Source organism: Rhyacophila brunnea, unplaced genomic scaffold (genome assembly GCF_057557595.1).
Source record: "Rhyacophila brunnea isolate RB1 unplaced genomic scaffold, BYU_Rbru_1.0 scaffold_23, whole genome shotgun sequence".
NCBI lineage: Eukaryota > Metazoa > Arthropoda > Insecta > Trichoptera > Rhyacophilidae > Rhyacophila > Rhyacophila brunnea.
In genome coordinates, this window is record NW_028232893.1 from 9,231,154 (window position 1) to 9,247,120 (window position 15,967).

Consider the following 15,967-nt stretch of genomic DNA (forward strand, 5'->3'; position numbering starts at 1 on the left):
TCAAACACAAAATTAATACAGTTCCCATTAACCTCTGACTTACCTAGTTTTATCATTTTGTAGAGAAGTAAATGTAGATTCAATAGCTATCTCAAAAACAGTGAAAATCAAGTTATCTAGTTGTAGTATTATTGACGTAACGATTTATTGCAGAAAACAAATAGTTAAGAAAATAGGTAGATAGATAAGCTAACAAATTTTCTTACAATTAGAGATGTAAAATGAAGGGACGTCACTGATACTTAAGGTAAAAAACGTCAGAAAGGTAGACCTACAGGATACTGAAATAACAGGATAGTCAAGTTTTGAGGCTAATGGAAACTCAACGCACAGCACCGGAAGGAATGGAATCATCATGGGGAGGCTTTCATCCAACAGTAAATTAATCCAGGTAGAGTAGAGTAACAATTAAATAATAAAATACAATATTTTAAATCATTTTTATTAAGTTGTAGAAAGAATATAACAGTATGTATTTTGCTTATAATTAATTTTTAAGTATGTTACAATAATTTTAAGTATCTTAACTTAAGTTTTAATACTCTACATTATACATTGTGTATTCAGCATATTAATATAATATAGATTCGCCCTGTATAGTATAATATAATATAAGGTAAATTTCATTTTCCCTCCTAAGACAAAGCATATCGACCTCCCCAGTTTAGACGTGTATTAACAGACATTTTTACACAGATTGCCTGTCTAAACACAAATATTGATTGAAGAAACGGCATGTAAATTAAACCATACTGCAGATCTCATAAGTCCACACTTTGAAGGTTTATATACTCCGTGTAAGAGTGGAAATGTTAATTATTAAGCTTTTTAAAAACATGTCAAATTTCATTGTTATTTTTACATGAGACATCTATTTCCAACAACCGATAATTCCACATAAGGTTTACATATCTGATAAAAGGTCTCATGTGTGTGGTAGTCTTGTAAATCCAAAACAACCTTTTTTACAAGAGACTGTAAAAACTGTTTTTCGTAATTTAATAAAAAGAACAAACTTGTGATTTCTCAAAATCAAATGTTTTCAAAACAATGTTTCCTCGAAAATTCGAAATTCGTTTTTTAAATTCTCGAGCATTCTCGAGATTCTCAAGAAATTGAACAAATTCCATTCACAAAGAATGTCAAGACCTTTTCTGGAGAATCTCATTGATGGTTTCTCGAGAAATGAGAATTCTCATAATTTTGGATTAATTAATTTCTTGAGATTCGAGATTGACCTTTTTTGAGATTTCTCGATTACAACCTCTAGTCCAATGGCATAGCGCGAAAATACAATGTATTGTGTACTTTGTATGACAGAACTTTGACATGATAAATAGGCAAGCTTAAGGGATATTTATTAAATATTCAGCCGCATTAAAATTTACTGAGGACCCCTAAATTCCAAAATGGCAGAAAAAACATCAATTTTCTATAATAAAATTATTACCCTCTAACCAATTCAAAGTTAAATAATATGATATTTTGAAATCAGCTAATAAAATTGGGCAAAATGATCTATATTTTTAATTCTAACCATTTACACCTGAAACACGAAAGTGTCGTTTACTACAATTATTATCATTGAATTGTGAACACATCGGTATTTGGAAATTGACACCTAAAGATAAAACAATTTTCTACCATAGGCAAAAAGGGCAACCAAACGACATGTATAAAATAATAAGTATTGTATACTTTAACATAAATTTAGCAGTGGCGAAGGGTGGAAGTAGGATGTGGACATCTGACAAAAATAGAACACACTTTGTCAGTTTATTTATTTTCATTGAACTAAGAATACAAATTGCAGATGGTTTTATAAAATTCGATGAAGTCCTGCCAAATAATAGATAAAAAACATTCTTCTATATATAAAATATCTAAACATATTCATTTTAGATATTTTATAGAAAGATCTATTATGATTTGGAATACATAATATGCAGGGTTTAATTGAGTTTTAAAACCTAACCAGAAATGAAAACAAATAAGTATGACTGTCAAAGTTTACTGTCCACTATTTATGTCAGATCTCCAGTCTACCTCCACCCTTCGCCACTGAACTATAATACACATTACAGTTGTGAAGACTCGACACTAAGCGAATATTTAAAGTTTATTTTGACCCATAAAAATAATTTGAATACAAACATTTTCTTAACATGATACCTTCAAGATGGCGTGAATTAATGTATTATTACATTCGTAAAAAAATGACAACACAACAAACTAGCGATACTAGTATTTACAAAAATAATATTTTTAAAAAACCACAATATAATAATATTCTAAAAAATATTGTCATACATATGTTCCGCATGTATATTTTAGCTTAGCATGTGTTGTTATTCTTTTAGTTTGTTATAATCCTTTAGTATAATGAAGCACAGTCTTCACCACTGATACATTAACAATAATTATGTATTTATATTATATTATATTGAGAGTGCTAGGCCGAAAAGGTGTATGTGACATTTCGCAACACAGAAATAATAGGAAGTAGGTTGCCTTCTGGGTGAGGCTGTAACAAGGCTTAAATCTTGAGTGTGGAGAAATATGGAATAAACTTAAACACATGTTAAAGAATGTTATTTTCTGTATCATAATATGAATTAATGTTTGTCACATAAACGAAACACGCATTCAATTTGGTAATATTTGATGACACTCACGGCGCTTTGTGTTTCTTGCGTTTTACGGCCTGACCGTCATAAAGTAGTAAACCGATTCTGGTTTCAAAGCTTTGATCTTATTAATAAGTTCTGTGATTCACAACTTTAGGGGGACGATTTGAATGGAATGGAATCGTATGTAAACTGGACATTGTTACTAGTTGTGGACATAACAATGCTTTACGCATTTGCTAAATAATTTTAAGAGTAAAAACTTTTAGTTTTGTAATATATTTTCTCTAACTTTCCACGATGGCCGAGAGGCTTACACGTTGGGTTACAGCGTGAATCCCAGGTTCGAATCCTGTGTCTAGCAAATGCACATATTGTTTTTTAATGTATGTACCTAATAGGTTGAGCAAGTGTCTAACAATCCATTTCTTGAAAAAACAAAAATCTGTTAATACAAACCTCCACTCTATGGAGGCCCATATGATCATATTAGGATCGACAATGATCAAAAAAGTAAAACAAAACTGTACTAATAATAATTGTAACTTTGTTATGGTAATAACTCTTGCTGAGGATGCTGAGATTCTAAACAATCTAATCCCATAAATAATTCATTGCCAATCACCCTTTTGGCTTAACAACATTAATACATATATAAGTAAGTTACTACACATATAACTTAATTTAACGTGTCAGTCATTTTTTTAACAAATACATATACTTCTAGTGTATAAAAATACTTCTGTTACATACTAATGACTTTATTGCAAATTAAGTACATCTTATTAATACTATATATTAATATTATAGGTAAATATAGAGAAATTATAAATACTAGCGATTCAAACAATTTGGAAATATAATTAGAAAATTGGGCACTCATCATCGAAAAATTCACTCATTACATAAATTTGACTATTCGACGTTCGTTTGAATTAATTCTAAATTTTTTAAAACTAATCTGTAAATTTTATAGATTTTATAGATCCCGGAGTGCCCACCAAATCGGGGACTCGGGCTATAGTCGCTTTAGCCAAAGAAAACTAATAAGTATGACTAACAAAGTTTAGTGTGCATTATTTATGTCGAATCTTAACAGCCTACCTCCACCCTTCGACACTGGCTCGCGGAGCCCCAGGGTTCCACGAAACACAGCTTTAAGCACACGGTAAATTCAGACGTGATATTAATTACTCGAATTTTTAAATGTTAATTAGGAAAATCATGTTTTGCCTAAACACAGATATGTATAATAAGATTATTTATATTAATGCATTTGTTATAGTAGAGATGCAAACCTTTAAAATGGATTAATAAAATTATTTACTACATATTATTATTCGTAAATACATAAAATGAAGGTTAAAAAAATCATGGTAATACAGCTGCCAAATTGTGGTAAAAAAAAAAGATCACATATACCAGTCTCTTATCATGTTTTGCCCAAACAATAAAAATAAACAACAAAATATTTTTTTCATGCAATTATCAATGAAATAAAGGACAGTATTATTCATTGCAGTATTTACAAAATATATACAAAGATACCGATTTCCTGTCAAAAAAACATTTCACAAAATACATCAGCTTGAAATTCTTACATCTGTAGTAATCATACCACTCAGCATTAAATGAGTAAATGAGTGACACTTTAATACGTATATTTTGTTGTCAAAACAAAACAATAGAGCGATAATGATTGTCAGCATTTCCTAAATCATAACTAGATCAGTAGGGTCTGTTATGATTTGTTAATTGTGACAATATCCCTTATAATTATATCGTCGTTGCACCTTCAAAATCGGCTATGTGCATAAATTTCACAAACTTCTTGCACCAAACATTTAATAATAATCCTTCTATATGTACCAAGGAAAAAATATAATGATTGTAATAAAATGTATTCTGGAATTACTTTAAAAAGTATTTCGATATTGTAGGCGACAGGCGTTGTAATTCGCATTGATTTTAGTGTCTCCTGTAAAGTTTTGAAAAATACACATAGCCGATTTTAAAGGCGCAACGACGATATTTACTGCATTATTTGTATAAATTGGAAGGACAATTCATGAATCCTCACTCATTCATTGAGTCCGTCACAAGTCCTTCACTCGAATCAAGTCTCTCAGTTCATTAATTCAATCAATCTCTCGATCACATCGATCTCACCAGTACATCATTACCCGCGGTTATAATCTGTCATCCTTATTCTTGTAACGATAAATAAACTCTCCTTTCAAAGCGACCACGATCCTTTCTCCACCTCGTCTAAATGTTTTCTCACTTAATACAAAAAAATTGATTTAAAATACCTTGCAAAATTAAGGTCAGAATAATACAATATATATTACATGAGTTTATCTGGAATAATCTTAACTCAATCACACGCGGGGCACACAAAATTGTGTTTTTGCTAATTAATTTGCAAATTCAAATACAGTCGAACTTGGTTATTACGGGGAAGACCGGACCGACTGAATTTGCGCGTTATAAGCATTACTCGTTATATTGTTATAACATTTTTCGCGCCACGTTCTATTTAAGCATAGAACATAAAAAATCTGAAAACTATCGTAAAAATCCCCGAAACAAGCATGGCATTCATAAAATACAAAAGAATTTGTTTATTGTAATGAAGTGCTGAGCCGCCGGCGCTGGTAGGTACCTGCTGATTTCACAATATGCAATTTCAACCATATACGTGGATACTTTTTCAATGTTGTCGGCGAAAACACCAATTAGGTACTTAGACACTTAACTAGTGTCATAAACATAATCCGATCCCGGCAGCATCAGTCTAGTTAACTGCCCGGTCAGATTTTATTGCTTAGAATCGAAAATGTTGTTTTTAAACGATCAACGCATTAACAGTTTGGCTCGGTGTACCCGAGAAGTAATTTATTATAAAAGCGAATAAATGTATGGAGAAAATCATAAACTAAAATGTCAACGAATGCTTCCTCATTACAACCGAGATTTCGCTATTTTCGTGATCGTAAGAACCAAGTTAGACTGTAACACAATAATTACCAAATTAATTAAAAGTGCCTGTGCGCCTGAATATGGCGAAGGGTGGAGGTAGGCTGTTAAGATCCGCCATAAATAGTGCACACTAAACTTTGTCAGTCATACGTATTTGTTTTCAGCGAAAACTAAGCGATTATAGATAATAGTCAAAAAATACTTGTCTATCTAAATAATATCTAAAATTATGCCATTAAATCATAAATCATTTTGGATATTCTATACATAGAATAATATTTTTATTTATTGTAGAGTAGTTTAGGCAGGGCTTAATGAATTTAAAAAAATGAACCAACAATATGTGTAATATTATTTATTAATCCAACGAAAACAAATAAGTATGAACGAAAAAGTGTGCACAATGTTGCCGTATTGCCCAAAGTATACCAAAACTTTTATGGTATAGTTTAGGCAGGGTTTAATTGATTCTTAAAAATTGACCAACACCATCTGTACACTGTAGGCTTAGTTCAATAAACACAAATACCTATGACTAACAAAGTTTTATGTGCACCATTTATGTTTGATCTTAACAGCCTTCGCTACTGGTTAATATACAGTGAAATCCCTATTTTACGTGTTTGCTGAGATATTCTTTGAATAAAATAAATTAATAAACTATATTATGTAAAATGATAACAAATAAAATTTTTTATAACTGTAACATTCAATCCAAAATGCAATTGGATAAAATAAAATATCGTCCACCAATCATGTTATGTAACCATGGCTTTGGGCACTGCAGACGCTACACACAAACAGCGGGGAAAACATAAATTCCGGACACGTAAAATCAGGGTTCCACTGTACTTAATTATAGTTATTTATCAAGCTCTGTCCAATTAAACAAAGTACAGTAGAACCTCGATATAACGGACTAATGCTGGTGAGAGAGTATCCGTTAAAACCGGAAGTTCGTTATATAAAAACACAAACAAACTCCTGTTTATTCGTCTTCGGATGATATATACAGACACACCCGTTGCGGAGTGACGTTAATGTTCGGTGTCGACGCGCTTGAAAAAAGAATCAAGTTTTGTTTTCAATTTTGAAGTCTGCTGTTTTTTTATAATCAACTCTATAAAATTACAAAAATGCGTGTAATATAGTTGAATTTCATTATCTGACGAATAATAAATAAATGTTATGAGGTTATCATGCGCAGAACATTGTTTACAAATCATGACACTTGGATTTAAACATGTATAACATTAACAAGATGTTTTTAACAATTTTCACATTTGACCGGATATTTTGTCCTGTTATATCGAGGTTCTACTGTGTTCATCGTGTACATTTTTTTCATCATGTTGATTTCGTGGGGAAATTTCTCTTATAGATCAAAATGGAATCTTCATCGGTGCCGAAACTCTTTCTTGCCATTTCGAGGTTATGATAAGACACGGTGCACAGTCTGTCTTTGAAACTCGGATTCCTGTAGATGAACTTCTGTTTAGTGCTGTTGAAAGCGCACAGCACTATGTAGTGACCAGTGTATTGCGAGGGCCACGGTAAACATGATCTGGAAGAAAAAATTGTATTGCAAAATAAATCTTTAAAATATCTGATAGAGGTTTGATTTTGAAGATAACTTTCAATAATCTTATGAACTATTTGTAGATAAAAAGTAGTTGAATTGGCACCCGTGTTCGCTAAGTGCATAAAACGGCTGTCTCTGTAGAAAAATATGAAGCCATAGGTCGTGACTTCAAACCCGTAGCCGGTCAAAAAATGTATGATGTTTTTTTAATGCTTTCTTCATCCAATGTACCAATCCAATGTGTAAAAAAATCTGTTTACATAACCCACTCCGCTCTGTGAAAACCCATATACGTACTCCGAACATGTTAATTTTTTTGGTTTACTGAATTGGTAGCCATACACTGCACAGCGCCTCTAAGAATCCCTGTCACTCGTCTTCTCAGATCATCCCAGCATTCCTTTGTTCCGTCGTACACACTCTGTGTATGGTATTTAGCACCATTGCAGGAGGAATAAAATAACTCCATCCGTTCATAACAACGTAAAGTGTATTTAAGTCAAAGTCAATTTTGGAAATGTTTGTACATTTAATAACTTACGAAATTAACTGTTTAAGTGAATCTAAAATCTATGTGCGCGCCGTGTTGCCGACCTCTGATCTAGGGATTAGATATTGCTTCGGATCCTAATGTGATAATTAAAAGGACAAGGTTATTGTGCTGCTACTTACCTAAGTTCGAAATAAAGTTTATTCAATTTGCAAATGTCGCATGTGAGACAATTAGCGTCTATTAGTAATATAATTGGTCCGTGGTTTTTAAGATGATCTGTAAGTACGTCCGTTGTGAGCGATTTGAATTCAATTCGCAAGCCGTTCGATGGCGCCAGATCAAACTTACTAGTAATTCTAAACTCGTCCTAAAACAAAGAAATTTATTATATTACATTAACTGTTTTGAATGTTTACTAAATCTAAAAATTTACATATAGGTATATTAGAACAATGAAGTTAAAAGCCGTCCACCAAAACCCGCCCCGCACCACCCTCGGTCTTAATCGAGAGTATAACGGGACCCTTCAATTGGTGATGTGAAGCATTAAACTGGGAGTGTCCTGGGAGAAAATGCCCAAGACTTAGGTTGCTACACTCAGAGTGAGCTCTGACTGAGTTTAATCTAATGCAAAGTGCCGGGGAGAGAAAAACCACATGGAAATTACTAAAAATAAAATGAAGTTACGTTGTTTATTAAGTCAAAAGAACGAAGCTAATCATACGGACAGCAAAATTTATGTGAAGAGATCATCACGCCCGCAGTAAGGCGCCGCAATTTTTTATTTTTTTTTAAAGCAAGATAATTGGCCTTTGTAGCAACCAAGTCGGCCGGTATATTAGAACAATCAACCATTGGTTATGCGAATGACTAATAAACAATACTGATAAAAAACATCAGTTAATATAACATCCACTCTGTATATATATGTGCATATTAGCCTTGGAGCACAAATGGTAATTTATTTGTTCTCTTACAAACCATAATATCCATATTGTATTGAATCCAAACATGTAATATTTGGAAAAAGCATGTGAGGAATGGTCAATTTCTGAATATCTTTTTTTCTCCACAATCTGTGAATTCTGGACATCATCATTTCTCAAATAAGTGTGAATTCTGAATATCTCTGTTTCTCCACAAAAAATTAATTATACATTATATTATCTTTATAATCCACTGAGGGTGCTAAGAACAATATTGATACCCGACACCTGATTTCTGAATATCTTTTTTCTCCACAATTTGAAAATTCCTAATGTTGTTATTTGTTCACAATGTGTGAACCCTGAATGTTTTCCATGAATCATGAATAATTCTAAATATTTTTATTTCTCACCTTTTGTAAAATCCTATCATAATAAGTCTGTCCTTTGTATCCAGAATGAACACCGTAAGTTTTTGTATAGTACACGTGTGGAATCGAAAAATTCTTTAAAATGTAGCACAGATCAATGGTCCAAGTGCTTCTGTCTATGTTCTCCAGGTGGCAGATCTCCTCGAAGTTTGCCAAGAAATACTCTCTGTCCTTCTCCGAGAGGATCATCAGAACGCAGCTCAGACCACAGTCCCAGTTGTACCTCTGCCGGAAGTGAACTACATTTTGTTGGTCGAATGGGGGTATACCTGAAAATAACAAAAATGGAAAATCTATTAAATGAATATAAATATTATCCAGTGGAGAAGGATGGAGGTAGGCTGTTCAGATCCGCCATAAATAGTGCACACTAAACTTTGTCAGTCATACTTATTTGTTTTCATTGAGCTAAGAATATAATTTGCATATGGTGCTGGTTAGTTTTTAAAATTCAATAAAACGTTGCCTAAACCAAACCATAATAGTTTAGGTATGTCATGGGTGATCCGACATCCGAATTTTAAAAACTGACCAACACCATCTGTAAATTGTAGTCTTCTTTCAATGAAAACAAATACGTATGACTGACAAAGTTTAGTGTGCACTATTTATGGCTGATCTAATATGACTGACAAAGTTTAGTGTGCACTATTTATGGCTGATCTAAACAGCCTGCCTCCATCCTTAGCCACTGCATGATAGTTTGAAACTGGTTTTGATATTTAAAATGTACCAAATTAGTTGAAGCCTTTATTTGCTTGTATTGGTGACGGTGTAATAGCCGCATACATTAATAGGCAATTAAAAAAATATATTTAATAAGGTTCGCCACCATACTATAAATGTTATTATAATAAAAATTATATAAGAATTGAAGATATACTTAATGTATGTGTTAATAAAATAATAATTTAAAAGTGCTATAACCACAGACAACTGATGTACATACCAAATATTATTTTTATTCTCAATTCTAACATGATGACGTTTACAATAATAATTTTTTAAGGTACTAATATATTTTATGTGGTCATTAAATGTTAAAATCTAAGGCTGCGCGCAGACGGCAAAGCGAAGTTTCGGATTCATCCGCCAAACGTCGTTTGCGTTTTGTTTCCGGGCCGATTGCGATTCAAATGCGTCAATATCTCGACGATGCTGTCCAAGAGAAAACACAGATTTCAAGGGGATTCATAAACGCCTTTTTTTTGAAACTGCACCCTGCTGCGAGAGTATTTATCTTTCATTACAGTGGCGTACAAGGGTAAATAAACAAATATAAAAATATCAGTACCTACCTACATACATATTGTATTGTACCTACCAGTGGTACTATATAAGTACACAGGCACATACCTATCAATAATAGTAGGTAGGTATTCATTATTCTCACTTCAATATATTATTATTAGTACCCGTTTCCATTTTATTGTATCTATAGAAGATAAAAGTGTCAACTAATAAAAAAATTAATTAAATAAGTACATACTACAAAATAAATAATAATGGTTATGGCGAGCCTTTCTTCTGGTGATATACTTCTTCTCATAGCTGTGCTGTGTCACAACTTTTTATTTTATTTTGTAAAACTGCTTACCTACCGAATGTATTAATAGTATTTACAACAGGTTTTTAGAAACACTGCAAATATTCAAATTATTCAAAATATTATGTTTTTATACCTACTTAATCCTTTACTTAGTAGGTATCTAGGTAATAAGGTTTTTACCCTTTCTTCGTGTATTAACTTATAATTGTATTAATAAATAATATAGTACAAAACTTAAATCAATTAGAATTTAAATTCAAACTCCATCAAGTACCCTCGGTCGATAGTATTGATCAGACAAAGCTTATAATGATACATAAAAGGCTCAATAATAGGTAATTTTCAAAACGCTTTCGATATAAAACAGTCCAGTTCCAAAAGAAGCAATAGTGGGAAAATAAATAAAGGTACCAGTGGCGAAGGGTGGAAGTAGGCTGTTAAGATCCGCCATAAATAGTGCACAATAACCTTTTTCAGTGAAATGTATACTTATGTTTTTATTGAAATAATATAATTTACAAATGGTATTGGTTGGATTTTAAAAATCAATTAAACCCTGTCTTACCAAACCATAATAGTATTGGTATATTTAAGGCGATATGACAAAATTATGCACATTTTTTCATTCTTACTTATTTGTTTTCGTTAGATTAAGAATAAGTACGTATTACACATATTGTTGGTTCATTTTTTTAATTTATCAAGCTATGCCTAAACCAAACTATAATAGATAAAAAATATTATTCTATCTATAAAATATCCAATTTTATGTATGATTTAATTGCATAATTTTAGATATTTTATAGATATACGAGTATTTTTTGACTGTTACCTATTATGGCTTGGTTTTCGCTGGGTTTAATTGAATTTTAAAAACTTACCATCACCATCTGTAAAATGTAGTCTTATTTCAATGAAAACAAGTATGTATAACTGACAAAGTTTAGTGTGCAATATTTATGGCGGATCTCAACAGCCTACCTCCACCCTTCGCCACTGGTAGGTACAATACAATATGTATGTAGGTAGGTACTGATATTTTTATATTTATTTATTTACCCTTGTACGCCACTGTAATGAAAGATAAATACTCTCGCAGCAGGGTGCAGTTTCAAAAAAAAGGCGTTTATGAATCCCCTTGAAATCTGTGTTTTTTCTTGGACAGCATCGTCGAGATATTGACGCATTTGAATCGCAATCGGCCCGGAAACAAAACGCAAACGACGTTTGGCGGATGAATCCGAAACTTCGCTTTGCCGTGTGCGCGCAGCCTAAGAAGAAAAAAGACAATGTATCATAATAACATTATACGTCATTTGTACAAAGTCTACAGAATTCTTAATTTTCGACCTTCACACAGCACCATGACAGCACCATCCTATCATACCGGACCCGGAAATTTAGGTGATTAATGTTTATTCCTTTTAATACCGGACCCAGAAATTTCAGGTTTTTTTCCGGGCCGTAATTAATCTAATATTTTCAGCCATCTATTGACTTTTTCGAAAAACTTTTGATACAGTCAAGTAAGCAAAGATTCAAACCACTCTTCTGCATCGTTTGTTAGTAGATACTACTACTATCGACTGGAAAACTTGCCGGTATTGATTGGGTTAACCCAATCAATACATCATCTTTTATCTTTATCTTTTATTTATTCGTTTATCACATATTTCTCCACACTCGACAATTGTAGTCTTTCATAACCTTTTTCATACCCAGAAGCAGGGGCGGCTCTACCTTAAGGGTTCGTAGGGACCATCCCCACATCGTTATGTCAAAAATACAAGTTCGATATTTTTATCGCTGTCACAATAAACCATACATATTTACATGATTAAATTAAATATTTAATTTATTTTATCATACTGGGGAGCGAATCAAATGACCCCATGGTGAGTAAAAATGCTCGCTGTACGTCGTTGTTTAAAACTGATAATGGTAAGTCTATAATAATTATTAATAGGTCGATAGTAATTAAGTCATTTGTATAATATGAGAAAGTAGGTAGGTATGTATGTATATTTAATAATTAATGGCTAAACCCCACCACCTAGGAAGTCGTCGAGCCGCCACTGCCCAGAAGGTTACCCAACTTAGGAGATTTTTATGTTCCCTGGTCATACTTGATATACAAAAGAATATTAAACAAATAAATAATGGAGGCAAATAATGAGACATATATTGTCGGTACGATAACATTTACAGACGGATGTGGCATAAAGAGTATTATCTTGCCTATCTCTTATAAAATAACCGGCTCATTGATAAGAAATACTTTTTCCATAGGGCGTGTCTGCTGAAAGGCAAAGCATATTAGTCTCCTTAAGATTTGAAAATATCCTATGATTTTTTTACAGAAATTTGTTATAAACCATTCCCTTAGTATATATTCTATGCCTCACGATTTACTATGGCAGTATCTGACACGCTGAAGATTTTTAACGAAACACGTTGAATGTAGAGCGAAAGCTCTTACTAAAATCACTGTAGGTAATCTCGATAATTTGAGGCTTAGTATTTCATAATTATTTAAACAGATGTCACTGTGTGTTAAATATTAAAGATTTTGCAAATCAATTGACAGTGGCTAGTAATTTGACTTTAATTTCGGACGAGATAACTCACCAAATTTGTATGTGTGGCTTGTCAAATCGGGGCCTCATAGATAGAGGAAACTCGCTGAGGACATAAAACCAGTTAACCATTCCCTGGATCATCCAAACACACAATGACATTAATTGAAAAAATATAATGGGTTTGGCATGAGGGGCCATTTATAAATGTCGTCTTACGGTGAACTATGCTACGGCAAAATGTAATATGTACAATTTACATGTAACCATTTTAACCCTGTTGTCCAAATTATCATATTATTCGTCGTTATTTGCGTCCAGGGTTTCACCTTTTAACATTGTCGGGCTCATAAATACCAGAGATAATTTTATTATAATTATAAACAATCGACATAGTGCAATAAAATTGTTATATTTGCACAGTCTAACGATCAGAAACAAACGGCGCTAACCTCTGCTACATAATGAGTTTTATGTGACGTCAAATCAAATACGCCCTACCACCCGTAGAGCATCATTTAATACAACACATTTTATGTAGACCAAAAAAACCGACAATTCAAGGCTAGTGTATAAAAAACAATTCATTAGCTAGGTTCATTAAAAAACAATTTAATGTTGTTAGAGACATTCAATACTGTATGCTATGAAGAAAAGCGGTATTACAATTGATTTTAAAGTGAACTTTGGATAGCTATTAATTTTGTTTCCCAATTGACAACGAAAATAGAGATTTAGCATTTTCAAACAATACTATCGCCTATTTAAATCACAATTGTTGACACATAAATCCGTTAATGTAATTAAGAAAATTGAATTTATATTTTTTATACTATTAGGTACTTTAAATATTTACTTACAAATATTATCATTAAAAGGCATTGTTGGAATGTTTTTGTTCGCCTGTCACGTTTTGACATAAGTCATAACCATAGACTAATATACTGTCATAACATGTACGACTTCTTCTTCTTTTACAAAAGACTATTAATACAATAATATTTCAGCATCGCATTTTGATCTTAAAATGTTAAAATAATTGTATTAAATACAAATAATCAGATGTATCTAGTATCATAGTAACTGGCAGTAGACGGCAGCGTTTTATACAGCACAATGACAAATAATCGAGTTTGAACAAACCAAAATGCTGAATATTATGCAAGGCGCGCTTTTCGGTTTGCGCAAGCTTCTCCAACTATACACGGGCTTTCCGATACAATCCGGTTTGCGCAGAAAAGCTCGCAGTACAGTGTTGCCATATTTTTCTATGCTGATTATAGTAAAAAGGCGTAAAAATAATAGTATTTCTGAAAAATATATAGTACAGGAACATTTTTCGTCTTGAATCCTTTAAAATTATAGTATTTTGGTATATTTGGCGTAAAATTATAGTATTTTACATTTTTCGCGAAATCAAAATTATAGTATTGTACTATAATTATAGTACGGTTGGCATCACTGTCGCAGTAAAGCATGAGCGTGTAGCCAGCGCAATATGTAGTTAAAATCTAAACTGCATTGTAATAATAATATGTTGCAACGTTGCCTAAATAAATAAAATTATTGTATTTGGATTACCAAAGATTTGTGGGTTTGTGGATACCTTTGTGGATTACCTACTTGGCTTGGGAATCTGTATATTTGTTACTAGCGGCTTTCGAAATTTCTTCTTTACGTTTTATTTCAAACTACAACGATTTATGTATAATAAGCTACGTTGTATATTGTTTATGTACTTGTGTACTTATAGTCTTGATTTACGTAAATGAAAGGAGTTTTACCTACCATTAAAACTTTTATTATTCTTGTTGACTCTGAAGTCCCTTGAGATGTTGATCGTATTTTTTGCCTTGTGTTCTTCTATGCTAGCCCCCCTTTTATCCCCTTTTCTTCTCGAGTATTTATCTCTCTGGTTGCTTATCTTGTTTAGCAGGCTGGCAGGACCGACGCTTCTATCGTAGCGTCCTTTGTCTTTGGTTATTCAATTTGATATGTCTCAAGGAAACCAGGTAGGTGTTCTCTGGACTTCAGAGTCAACAAGAATAATAAGAGTTTTAATGGTAGGTAAAACTCCTTTCATTATTCGCTATTGACTCTGAAGTCCCTTGAGATATCTGTTTGTTATCACCTGGTAAAGCAAGATAGATCCTGCAAGATAATGTGGATGAACCTAACATGAGAATTAGGTATAACATCTCCTTGCTTTTAGGCTCAGTGCACCGGGCTGAACAGAGAGGTCAACATATTTTGTTCCCCCGCTGTAGAAGTCTGCGTGTCTATCGGTCTCTGGTAAAATGTTTTAAAAGTAGCTTCTTGGCGCCAATTACCTCTCTACAGGATGTCATCTATGGGGTAATTCTCTAACCAATTTAGAGAGGCGACTGCTGATCGAGTACTGCCTGGTGATTCCTGTACCCCTGCATCAGCGAGTACTGAATTCACCCAATTTCCGATGACTGCTCGAGTCGCAGGTTTTGGGGGGCCTCTTGACGAGATAAATAATGCCGGAATATTACCACCCTCTTCTCTTCTCTCATTGGAAACGCAGATAAGTTTTCGTAGCCAAAATACTGGATCGATGTTTTGGCAACTGGAAGCGCTTAATTTCCATCCAGATTGGCGGTGCCTTGATGTGTCTGTCTTGGAACCAAACACTGGCCATAGAATTATATGGTCGCCATTATCTACTAGGCCATTATCCGCTACACTGAGTAGGGTAAGGTCATGAACCCGTCGTCCCGATGCGAGTAATAATAATATAGCTGTTCTGCGTGAAACACTTCATATAGGTTGTATAC

General features: G+C 33.0%; 1 protein-coding gene across 3 annotated transcripts; it reads right to left on the reverse strand.

The window, feature by feature from the left end:
* Positions 1 to 438: 438 nt before the first annotated feature.
* On the reverse strand, positions 439 to 14,121 carry LOC147069452 (protein GUCD1). Of its 3 annotated transcripts, XR_015071175.1 has the most exons (5): positions 14,027 to 14,121; positions 9,024 to 9,310; positions 7,864 to 8,051; positions 4,465 to 7,173; positions 439 to 4,420 (listed from the first exon to the last, which is right to left on the reverse strand). XR_015071175.1 is itself a non-coding variant. In XM_085950493.1 (4 exons), the coding sequence occupies exons 1-4, from the start codon at positions 14,046 to 14,048 to the stop codon at positions 6,957 to 6,959; spliced, it is 714 nt and encodes a 237-aa protein (XP_085806619.1). In that variant the 5' UTR covers positions 14,049 to 14,121; the 3' UTR covers positions 439 to 6,956. The 3 variants fall into 3 exon arrangements, 2 of the variants coding, with proteins under 2 accessions (XP_085806619.1, XP_085806620.1); XM_085950493.1 differs by having other exon boundaries at positions 439 to 7,173; XM_085950494.1 differs by lacking the exon at positions 14,027 to 14,121 and adding an exon at positions 11,650 to 11,742 and having other exon boundaries at positions 439 to 7,173.
* Between the last annotated feature and the right edge of the window lie 1,846 nt (positions 14,122 to 15,967).